This window comes from Chiloscyllium punctatum, chromosome 8 (genome assembly GCF_047496795.1).
Source record: "Chiloscyllium punctatum isolate Juve2018m chromosome 8, sChiPun1.3, whole genome shotgun sequence".
Lineage (NCBI taxonomy): Eukaryota > Metazoa > Chordata > Chondrichthyes > Orectolobiformes > Hemiscylliidae > Chiloscyllium > Chiloscyllium punctatum.
The window spans coordinates 28,703,506-28,715,970 of NC_092746.1; the positions used below are offsets into that span (position 1 = coordinate 28,703,506).

Sequence of the window (12,465 nt, forward strand, 5' to 3'; positions counted from 1 at the left end):
CTACCAGCATCCATGAGGTTTTCAGGGAGAGGTGGGCACTGCAGGGCGTGGAATGTTTTATTTGCTCCTCAGATTCTATTTTGATTTAATCCCTGTCCTCCCTTTCACTTTTTTTGATCATCTAGGCATGATGAGAAGGGCACTGCTTGTCACTGGCCACTCACGTGCTTCTGTTCTTCCGGGCAGTGGAATATGAATAATAGTTTCTGCACTAGTTCTCCACTATGTCCTACACCTGCACACACAACATGGGTGCTAGGGGAAAATAAGCTCTGCTGCCGTTAGGCGGTAGGGTGGGGGTATTTAAAAGAAAGAAAAAAAAGGCTTGCCCAAAATGAATATTTTTAGCTTATTAACCTGGCATTGCATTAATGAGAATATTTACAGGCAATCTAATTGCGGCTATAACTGCTAAATGATGTGTGCTCAAAATTCCAATAAAAAGTTACTGGAAAGCAGGGCTCTTCATCATCTGATTCGTTTATTTTAGGATTTTCCAATCATTTGTAACTTTCTGACACTGCAATGGATCATTAGAGGTCTTTCTGCCAAATTCATTACCTTGTGTTTCACATTGAACAATGATTTTTTTTTCAGTTACTGTATACGATTTATTATTCGTGGAAACACAGTGAACACGTGGTGAATAAAAGGCCTTTGTGGAAGGCACAAGAATTAAAACGTGAACAGAGGACTTCCCGGGAGAATCCAGCCACTGGAGAATGTGTTCATTTGTACAAAATAATAACCGCTAATAAGTAATGCCAACTGGGGGTAAACCCCCATGTTTTGATGGTTCTTGGAATCTTTTTGATAGCATCAGCAAAAATAGTCATCACAAACGCATTGTTGATGAGAATTTTAATAATAACGCTCGGCAGATGGACAGAACATTGTGGGGGAACAAGTCTGTCCAATTATGCACAGTTCTGTTGTAATTTCCTTTGTAATATCTGATTTGAAGTTACATTGTGAACCTCAATTTTTGGGTGCCCAGGCGGTTCTAAACGAGAACCTGAGCTGTCAGAACCCACTTGCACTGCACAGCCTCTCTCAGGAAGTGTTTCCCCAGCTCTTGGAACAGCCTTTTGCTGCTTCCCTCCACATTTTGGGGGAGTGTCCAAGCCTCTTTCGGTGCATTGGGCTATGATCTGGGTCAGAGGCTGGACACTCGGTAAGGCACCGGTGCAGGCTGCAGTCTTTTCTTCGCTGGCTTCTCAATTTATTGTTATGGTAGCTTGAACTTTTCTGCATACGGGCTGGAATGAGTGAAGATATGCTCAGGTTTCGTTTAGAATTCGAATTAAAACCAAATGTGTTTTTCAAGGTTAAGTAGGACTTGATTGTCGGTGTTTTAAAACAATTTACGGTAAAGGCACGTGCTCCACAATATATTCTCCCTGCAGATACTGGTGACATGGTGCATGTAGGAAGATGCACATGATATACTCAGGCTTCTGGATGTGATTGCTACCTTCCTCACAGTGTAAGAACAATGTGTTTTTGATTCGTGAGGAGCGGTCAGATATGTAAAGTAAGGAGCTCATGCTTTAACTGAAGTCAGCTATGGGCCTTTCTCAATGGGTTGGTTGTACAGCTGAGTACATTTGTTCAATACACTTGTACTGCTGAGTGGGGAGGAAGGCAGGCTGGATTTGCATCTAACAGAGCAGTTGCTTTTCTCGAGGAGAGACGTTGATCACTGCTCACTGAGCCAGTTGTTTCAAAGACCTGATTCCTGACAGAATTTCTGCAGTAGACCTGAAGTGAGAGGTATCTTATGTTGGCTGTGCTCACCTGTTGCAGGTATTTGACTGGTTGCCCTTGAACAACAGGATTAGGCATGAACCTTGTCTTTTTGACTGCTGCCCCCAAAATGGCAGAGTGCAGAATAAGACTCCAGTATGTACTTAGTAAGAAATGCGAATTTGTATTTGTGACCTGAAATGTGATAAGTTCCTGACTTTTCATGGGTTTCCAAGATATGTTGTCACAGATAGTTGAGGAAAGCTGGATGGTTGAAGAAACTGAAACAAAACTGAACTGGAAGGTTTTGAACAGCTCCTAAGAGCTGATTTATAGATTAGAATTGATTGTTGTGAATGAAGGCTATCTACCAAGTTTTGGAGTTTAATTTTGATAAACGTACGGCGTTGCAATTTGGTACAGCAAGTCAGGGCAGGACTTGTACAATTAATGGTAAGGTCCTGGGGAGAGTTGCCAAACAAAGAGACCTTGGGGCTCAGGTTCATAGTTCCTTGAAGGTGGAGTTGCAGGTCGACAAGGTAGTGAAGAAGGTGTATGATACACTTGCATGTATTGAATATAGGAGTTGGGATATCATGTTGCACTGCACAGGATATTGATTAGGCCACTTTTGGAAACTGTTCAATTCTGGTCTCCCTGCTATAATGTAGAATAACATGAGAACAGCTAAAATAAATAGAATGAAATGTTTGTACGTACGTGGCAAGTAACAATACCTATTTCCTCCCCTTTTTTTTGATTTAAAGACATGTTTCCATTAGGCTGCACCCTTCTTCAGAATTCACTCGACCCAAAATGTTAGCTTTGATTTCTCTCCATCTGTTTTTTTGTTTCTGATTTTTTTTTCAGTTTTCACGATACTGATCTGGTTAGGACATAAATTTAATTTCTGAGTTAAACTAAGACAAAAAGGATTATATAAAGTGTGGATTTTTGAGAGCAGCTTTTATCTCAAAACACCAGCTTTTGTTGAGTTTTCACGGCTGGTTCAAATTATTTCATCAGTAAACTTCTTTTAAAAAGATGGGTAAAATAAAAAGAATACATGTTTGTAGTTCTTTTTTGGTGTAACATAAACCATTGCCTTCAGATTTTCTTGGCTACAAGAAAGATTTCGTCCATGTTTATAAATACACACAAATCTCTGGCCATAGCTGTTAAGTAAATGTTTTGGGGGTGCTGGTCAGAGTTGCCATTCCCTGAGGACATTTTTTTAAAAATGTACTTTGATCGCTTTGCGGAGATTCAGCCCTGACCACAGTATTTTGACTGCACTGAAATCAAACGCTTATAAAAAAATTACTTTTAATGAACTTGTTTAGATTCTTATGACACACACTTCTGAGACAAGCCCAGACATAAGTACGCTACCACTGTATCACAGAAGTTCCCAGTTTCATGGTTATATCACACCTTTAGCATAGAAGTGAGACAGTATTTGCTCATGGTTTTTTGTACGAAGATTTTAGGTCTAAGGTTGAGGTGAGGCAGTGCAAAGGCTTTCCTCTCAAAGAGACCTTGACCAGTTATGTTGCCTTGACCTGCTCTTGAGCACTTTGTGATTATTGTACATCCAGAGTTGGATTGACACAATTCTTCAACAGTCAGGGTCAGGTTGACTTGGGAAAGTTTATATTGTGCACAAAGGTTGAGAGAATAAGTACCTTTTATGCATACACATGCAATAATGCTTTTCCACTTTGTTTCAGCAAATTTTCAAGATGGATGATGGAAAGGAAGTGAATCCTCCTGAAGGAATAGGTACTTAAACATTTACTAGGTTTCCTATGTTCTACATAATTATATTTAGTTATCAAATTCTTTAGCAGAGGAATTTTGGAGGGATGAAAAAAAAATAAGAGCTGGGCTTTAGATTAGATTACTTACAGTGTGGAAACAGGCCCTTCGGCCCAACAAGTCCACACCGCCCCGCCGAAGCACAACCCACCCATACCCCTACATTTACCCCTTACCTAACACTACGGGCAATTTAGATTGGCCAATTCACCTGACCTGCACATCTTTGGACTGTGGGAGGAAACCGGAGCACCCGGAGGAAACCCACGCAGACACGGGGAGAATGTGCAAACTCCACACAGACAGTCGCCTGAGGTGGGAATTGAACCCGGGTCTCTGGCGCTGTGAGGCAGCAGTGCTAACCACTGTGCCACCGTGCCGCCCAATATTCCCTATATTTTCTTGCCTGGCTTTGGGAATGTCTGGGAGCATATCAATTGCCAACTTTGTTGAATACTGCGTATTTTGAAGAATCTAAAACATGTAGTGCACTGAGAAGAATTTTATATTCTCGAAAAAAAGTTGTGAAACCATGCATGCTTATAGAGATGCTTAGTGACCAATGTATAGGGGGTTGATTTAGCTTAGTTACCTGGAGGGCTGGTTTGTGATTCAGAGTGACCTCTCCTATAATAGCTGAAGTTGCCATAAAGGACTCTGCTTCTTAACCTCTCCCCTTGTCTGAGATGCGGTGACCTTCAGGTTAAACCACCACTAGTCATTTCTCTTTAATGGGAGTGTGGCACTATAATCTGGTATGTTTAGTACAGTTTAAGATGGTGTTTAGAGTACTTGGGTTGTGAATGCTGGACTAGCATTATTTCCACACAAACAAATACAGAGAATGCTGGAGAAGCTCAACAAGGCTGCGAGCATCTGTGGAGAGAAAAATGCATCTTCTTTTCCATTCTGGTCTGATTCTTCTTCAGAACTACTTGCAACTGTAACAAAAATGCAGACAACAAACAGCTGGCTGAATTGAAAAATTCAGTAGCACTAGGATAAGTCCATTGTCTTCCAGTAATGATTAGTAAGTTTATCGATGTCACCAAAATTGGTGTAGTGGACAGTTCAAAAGATTACCTCAGAGCACAAAGGGATATTTAATTGGAATGGCTGGGCAGTGGCAGATGGTGTTTAATTTATTAAAACAAATCGGAACAGGACCTGAACACTTAATGATCGGGTCCTGGAGAGAGTCGCTAAAGAAAGAGACCTTGGGGTGCGCGTTCATAATTCCTTGAAGGTGGAGTCCCAGATAGTTGGGATAGTGAAGTTGGGATAGTGCCTTTATTGGTGCATTGAGTAAAAGAGTTGGGAGATCATGTTGAAGCTGTACAGGACATTGGTTAGCTCACTTTTGGAATACTGTGTTCAATTTTTAATCTCCCTGTTATAAGAAAGATGTTGTTGAACTTCTAAATCTTTTCTGCACTCTTTCAAGGATATAACTGGGGTTGGAGGGTTTGAGCTATAGGGAGAGATTAAATAAGCTGGAGTTATTTTCCCTGGAGTGTTAGAGGCTGAGAGGTGATTTTAGAGGTTTATAAAATCCTGGGGACCATGGATAGGGTGAATGGTCAAGGTCTTTTTCTCAAGGTAGGGGAGCCCTAAACTGGAGGGCAGAGGTCGAAGGTGAGAGGGGAACGATTTAAAAAAAGACATGAGCCGCAAATTTTTTTATGCACAGGGTGGGTGCATGTCGGGACTGAGCTGCCAGATGAGGTGATGGAGGTCAGTGCAATAACAACATTTGAAAGGTATCTGAATGTGTAATGAAAAGGAAAAAATTTAGAGGTATATGGGCCAAATGCTGGCAAATGGGACAACATTAATTTAGGATATGTGGTTGGAATGGATGAGTTGGATCGAGGGGTCTGTTTTCATGCTGTACAACTGAGTCTACTTGAATTATCTGCATTGTAGTAATGCTAATGTGTATAACTTCAACCTTTTCTTTCATCTACGTTAATTTTGCTTGTTGCCATCACTAACTATTTAATTGAATAGGTAAAATTAATTTATTTACATGTTTTGTGATAGGATAATTGGGTACTATTTTCCTTTTTAGAATAAACAATGGGACATTGATGTGCTGTTTGGAGTCATTGATAGTATGATGGAGAAACAAAAAATGATTGCTATTAGTTACCGGTAGGGAACCTGTTATAGGATGATTGCATTCACTAAACACATTGGCTTTAAGCTCCTAATGGTTACACTGTTTCATGTCCTTCAATTCCAGTTTTCTGAGCAAGCATTCATTTCATCAAGTCATGATCATGTACCACTGTGGACCAATGAAAATGCTGTTGGTCATCACTATTGAACCAGAATGATGCAAGGAATTGCTTGGATTTACTGTTCTCTCTCTCTCTTTTGGATGGTCAACTAGCTTCTTATTCATCTTCAGTATCTTATGTTTTAGCTTCATATGTTTGGTGTAAGTTTCAGACTTCACTTTCTGCTGCAGATATGGTCATCAGAACAAGAAGTTAACTTAGTCCTTCTTTTAAGTGAAAAATGATATTGTTAAGTAGAAAGTCTTTTTAGATTCCCTACAGTGTGGCAACAGGCCATTTGGCCCAATATGTACACGCTGACCCTCAGTAACCCAGACCCATTCCCCTACATTTACCCCTGACTAATGCATCTAACACTGGGGAATTTAGCATGGCCAATCCACCTAACCTGTACATCTTTGGACTGTGGGAGGAAACCGGAGCACCTGGAGGAGACCCGCACAGACACAAGGAGAATGTGCAAACTCCACACAAATGGTCACCCCAGGCTGGAATCGAACCTGGGTCCCTGGTGCTGTGAGGCAGCAGCGCTAACCATTGAGCTACTATGCCACCTGGTGTCTATGTAGAATGTGAGTTTTCCGGTTGTGAAACTATTTCAGCAATTCTGGTACATCCTGTCTGTGAATTCTTTCGCATTGACCTTGTGTGCAGGGGCATTTCAAATAATGAAATTTACACGAACTTCCACTTCTGAGACACGACAGGTATAGTAATAGTTGTTGATCTTGATTGTCTTAATAAAAAATTCAGGCTAGTGTAATATTTCTGTGGTAACCACAGGGAAATGAACTACTTCCTCCTTTAGAATATGTAATTGTATATATGTGTGTATCAATCAGCAGCAAATAGACAAAGATTCGTTTGACACTTTGTTAATTTTCCATTCTTAACAATATCTATATCAGGTTGAATAAAAAGGACTGAAAGGATTTGAAGTTAGCTAATAACTAGGAATAGTGCTGAATGGTTCTTGTTCAGATTGGAGAAACATGTATTGTAGTATTGGACCATTAGTTTGATCAGTATTAAAGACTGAGACTTAGGTGTCTGGGGCTATAATTTCCAAATTTATTGTTGATGCAAAACTTGTAATTACGGTGAATTGAGTGAGATAGACTTGAAAAGGACATAAACTGGTGAAATGGACACATGGCAGATGAAATTTAATGCAGAAAATGTGAAGTGGTACATTTTCCTTTAGAATAAGGAATGGGAATAAAATATTAAGGATTCAGTTACAAAAATCTTTGCAAGATCAAAGTGATTTTGGGTATGCGTGCAAAAATCATTGACACAATGGGGAAGCTTCAGAAACTAGTCAATAAAGCTGATGGGATCCTGCCTATTATAAATGAGGCATAGAGTACAATAACATGGAAGTTATCAAACAATGGTTTGGCCTCAACAGGAGTATTGTCTTCTTCAGTTCACTGCACTTGAGGAAGGACAAAGGTATTAGAAAGAGTATTTAAAAATAAGTGAGAATGCTTCGAGGGATGATGAACTTCAGTTACAAAGGTAAATTGGACAGGAGCTGGGGCTATTCTCAACTTTTAGTTCTACAAGGAGAAGAGATTTGACAATGGCTCTCAAAATCATGAGGGGTTCAGCCAGAATAGATCTGGAGAAACAGTTCCTTTTTTTTTTATTTAACTTGGTTTTTTTAATCGACCTGTTCAGAGATGTCAGTATATATATCTGGAGCAGTTGGAACTTGAATGCAGGTCTCTTTGTTCGGGTTAGGGACACTACCATTATGCCACAAGAGAGCTCCTCAGAAACGTTTCCTTATTAGTAGAAAGGTTCTGAATCCAAGGACACCAATTTTAAGTTGATTGGCAAAAGAATTTAAGCTAATATGAAGAAAAATCTTCTTGACAATGAGTGTTTGGCATCCCAAATCATTAACTCAATGCATTAGAAACTGTGGTGAAGTCCGATTCAATTATAGCTTTCAAATGGAGATTGGATACTTTATCTGAAGAGAAAAGTATGTTTGACTGGTGTGGACGCGATAGGCCAATTGCCCACTTTGCATGCTGTGAAAGCTCTGGTTCTAAATGTAGGGAAAATTGGGGCAAAAGATGGGAGTGTGGCATCAGCTGAGTTGCTTTTGTAGAAGCACAAAACAGCCTCAATCCACCAAATGGTTTCCTTTTGGATCTGTAAATGTTCTGTTGCAATGCTTTGATTCCAAAAAATAAGCCCCTTAGTAGGGAATAAATGGAAGATACTTTAATTAAAGAAGCGGTTAATGAGTTAAACAATTCCATTCTAATTAAGAAGAACATCCAGAAGTAGAGGACATAGTTTTAGGGTGAGGGGGTAAAATTTAAAAGGGACCCGAGGAGCAACTTTTTCATGCAGAGGGTAATGAGTGTATGGAATGAGCTGCCAGAGGATGTGGTGGAGGCTAGTACAGTTTAAAAGACATTTGGATGGGTGTATGAATAGGAAGGGTTTAAAAGGATATGGTCCAAGTGCTGGCAAATGGGTCTAGATTAATTTAGGATACCTTGTTGGCATGGACGAGTTGGACCAAAGGATCTGTTTCTGTGCTGTACGTCCCTAGAACTTGATAAGTGAAGCAGTCAAAAATAGTAAAACAAAGAATATAAAATCCAGCAGGACGGTGAAAAGATGAAAGGCACACATTAGAAATAATGAGAAATTGGAAAGGTAGAAATAAAGTCGAGGGAACTGACGTGAAAATGGAAAAGATTGAAAAGGTAGTAGATCAACTGGTATTGTAAAGAGAAAAATCAGGACAACATCCTGAGCACATAAATTTCTCCACTCCGTCAGAATTGTGATCTGATGACCTAAACCTGAACAGTTAAATCACCTCCCTCCCACTCACTCACTCCTTTCTGCTCAGTTTGACTGTTGATCATATTTGGGTGCTGCAAGGAAAATGTAAGATAGACAGTAACTAAGGACTGTAGTTTTTAAAATCAATGAACTGTACCTCCAGAGGAATTTGAGGTACTGGTCCTGATACGGCAATGAAAAAGCCTTTATCCCATTTGGATATATTTAATTTAAACTTGGGAACCTGTGCTGGGAGGACTACTAATCCATAACAGCACCTGGTCTTTGAAATAATTTGAATGAACTCAATTTGCAGAGATTTCACAATGATCTTATTTTATGCAATACCAAAGCATGAAGGCTGAACAGCAAAACTCTTTAACTGAAGTAATGTATTTTAAAGTGTGAGTAACTGCTCAGGTTTTGCATATTGAAATGTCCCTTTTTGATAATGCTAAATATTTGTAATTTCTAGTATTAAAAGTTGAAGATGTAATGGGAAGTCACATTGAAGACCCAATTACCTTTTGGGGCCAGGTAATACAAATGTAATTTCCTTTTATGTACAATAAAATAGTTTTGTATTCTAGATTCCTGGAGGAGTTTGTGAGAGTGTATAGTTTTAGGAGACTACAAAGTATGTACATAGTTCAAAAGATGGACTTAATAAATGCCATACGATGTTCATCACAAAGACAGGTTTGTCAATGTTTCTGTTCACCAGCTGCATCTGCTCGTCTTGCTCTATGACTGCGCAATGACTTTTATCATGGCCCACTTTCCCTGAACTGAATGTGTTTTTTAAAAAGCAAATTTATGGATTCTACATTAATAGGTTGTGTCAGATTATTCCACAATTTGCTAATCCTGTGCAAAATGAAAAATACTCTAAACTTGCCTTCAGCTCATGATGTAGTACTTTAAATTTGCATTTCCATGTTATTATTTGGCTGATGAGTTGAAGTAAATTCCATCTATTTGTTTTACTATTTCATTTATGAATGGTTAGTCTTTAGGAAAAGAAGCCCTTTATCTAGGTACAGGGAGGTGATTGCTTTATGGTATTGTTATTAGACTAGTAATCCCGATACTCGGGCTAATGCTGTGGGGGCATGTGTTCAATTCCCAAAGCGGATGTTGGAATTTTTATCCAAGTAATAAATCTATGATTAAAAGTTAACTTAAAGGCTAGTCATTCCTCTGGAATTATACTTTGCAGGAAATGCCTCAGACCCACCAGAGGTGATCATGAGACATATGATTTTGATAGGCCAGTTGGACATTGAGCCTGCCACTCAAAAAGATCATGTTTAATCTGATAATCCTCAACTTTACTTTTCTGACTTTTCCCTACCACCCATGATTCCTTTAATGATTAAATATCTGTCTTTTTTCAGGCTTGAACATACTTAACGATCCAGCCTTAGCAGCCCTTTGGAGTGAAGAATTCTACAGATTCAAGGCATTCTGAGCCAAGAAACTTTTCCTTATCTCTGTCTTAAATGTATGACCCCTTATTCTGAGATTATACCCTCTGGACCTAGACTCTCCTAAAAGGGGAAACAATCTTTCTACATCTACCCTGTCAATACCCTTAAGAATCATCTTTGTTTCAAGAAAGTCACTCCTCGTTGTTCTAAATTCCAGTGAAAGCAGGCTCAGCCTACACAACGTCTGCTCATTAAGATGATCTCTCCAAACCTGGGATCAGCATAGTGAAACTATGTAAAGCTCTTCACAGTATTCCAGCTGTGGTCTGACTATCATGTAAAGCTCCCTACTTGGACAATCCATTCTTTTGCAATAAAGGTCAACATTGCCTTCCCTATTACCTGCTGAACTTGGATGCAGGCTTTTTTTTGCACTTCTAAATTCTTCAATTATGTAGTTTTCTGCAGTCTTTCTCCATTTAAATAATATTGATGTCCTCTATTCTTCCTGCCAAAGTGCATCACCTCACGTTTTTCTACATAATATTCCATATACCAAGTTTTGACCTTGTGCTTAATGTGTCTGTGTCCTTTTGCAGACCCTTTGTGTCATCCTCAGTTTCTCACCTACTTTTGCTTTTCTCATCTGAGTCATTTGTCTATTTTGTGGCACAACATTGGTGTACACTTGGGAGGGAATTGTCATGGGAGTTCTCAACATTGACTCTATGGCATTTCATGGCATCAGAGATGGTAAGTCAGTGGTAATGCTGATCACCATCTTCTGCCAGCCCTGCCCTCACCCTTAATCTCTGCCCTCACCTGATAAATCATTTCTCTTCTGAAAGATGAACTGAGTGACAAAGGGAATAAATGTACACTGGGTGTATCATCAGGAAGAATGTGCTAGCTGAGTTCTAAAGGACAGGCCTTTAGACAGCCTGTGTAAGTGTTGAGAACCAGCAAGAGGAAAAACTGCACTTGACCTTGTGCTCACTAATCTACTTGTCACATGTCTGTGACCAAATTGATAGGAGTGACCACTGCAGAAGTCCTTGTGGAGAAGTTCCTGCTTCACAGTGAGGTTACCACACTGTGTCATGTGGTGCTACTGCTATGCTGAATGGATAGATTTTAGCAACGCAAACCTGGGCACCCACAAGATGCTGTGGCCATCATCAGAACCGTATTTGACCATGATCTGGCCTCATGGCCTGGCATATGCCCCAATCTATGATTACCACCAAGCCAGGAGGGTGTGGCTGAAGCAGCACAAGACAACTTTTAAAAAGAGGTGTCAATCTGGTGAAGCCACAACACCAGTCTAATTGAGTGCCAGTCAGTATAGATACCATGTGAGAGACATGTAGGTCATCTCACAACTGATGGATCAAATCAAAGCTCTACAGTCCTGCCCAATCAAGACATTAACTTGTGGACAACTGAGCAACTTGCTGGTGGAGCTAGTTCCATAAATATACCCACCGTCAGTAATAGGAGGCCTTAGCACATCAATGCGAATGAAAAGGCTGAAGCATTTGATATCTCAATCTAAAGCCCCCAAGTGGACAATCCATCCTATCCTCCTCCAACAGCATTGTAGTTTCATGCCCAAATTAATTCTAAACTTTTCTTTAAATGTTGCTCAATCCTTGGTAGTATTCCATCTGCAGCTGTGGATCCAAAGATTTGACTGTGCTTTTTTCTCACGAGAATGTGCAATATTTGTATCCTTCCATTTCTTGGTAGTTTAACTTTTGCTCAACAATAGAAAATGAAGTTTACTCTTATTGTTTGGATAATCTTTTCATCTAGTTGAATGCATTCTCTTGGAGCTTTACTGCTTAAAATATGCCAAGGAGCCAAATTATTTCTCTGCTTGTTTTCCTAAATGTTCTCATGTTGGGGGTATATAATTATTCTATTACCAGAGTCAGGGTCATGTTGTGCTTCCTTTCTTATTGGAGTAGCAATAGTTTAACTAACTGGAACATTTTTGAACACCACAAAATATGCTTCTTATTTATCACCAAAAGACTTTCTCTATCTCATCCTATTTTGTATAATTAAGTCTTGTGCAGATACAATTGTTGTTAAAATATGTTAGTCTAATTATACTTCACATTTTATCTTTAATTTTCTTTGCACTGTTCAGCTAGGGATTAGCAAGGAACCATTTTCAATGATGGATTAGTTCCATGCTAATCTTCAATTTAATCCGTAGAGATTCTGTTTGGATCAGTTTTATATTTAAATTATGCTTCAATGAAGCTGTATTGTCTTTAATACTGCTACTCACTTCATTTCCTTCTTTAATATTGTGTCTCTTTGCTGATGCCAAAAGTGCCCTCATC

General features: G+C 39.4%; 1 protein-coding gene across 1 annotated transcript in view; it reads left to right on the plus strand.

The window, feature by feature from the left end:
- The first annotated feature begins 689 nt into the window (after positions 1-689).
- stk31 (serine/threonine kinase 31) overlaps positions 690-12,465 on the plus strand; it is a 97,891-nt gene continuing 86,115 nt past the window's right edge. Inside the window, exons 1-3 of the mRNA XM_072575300.1 lie at positions 690-758; positions 3,477-3,528; positions 9,157-9,218. Of these exons, the coding sequence (XP_072431401.1) occupies positions 3,489-3,528; positions 9,157-9,218 (102 nt within the window). The 5' untranslated portion in view covers positions 690-758; positions 3,477-3,488. The remainder of the gene's footprint in view (positions 759-3,476; positions 3,529-9,156; positions 9,219-12,465) is intronic.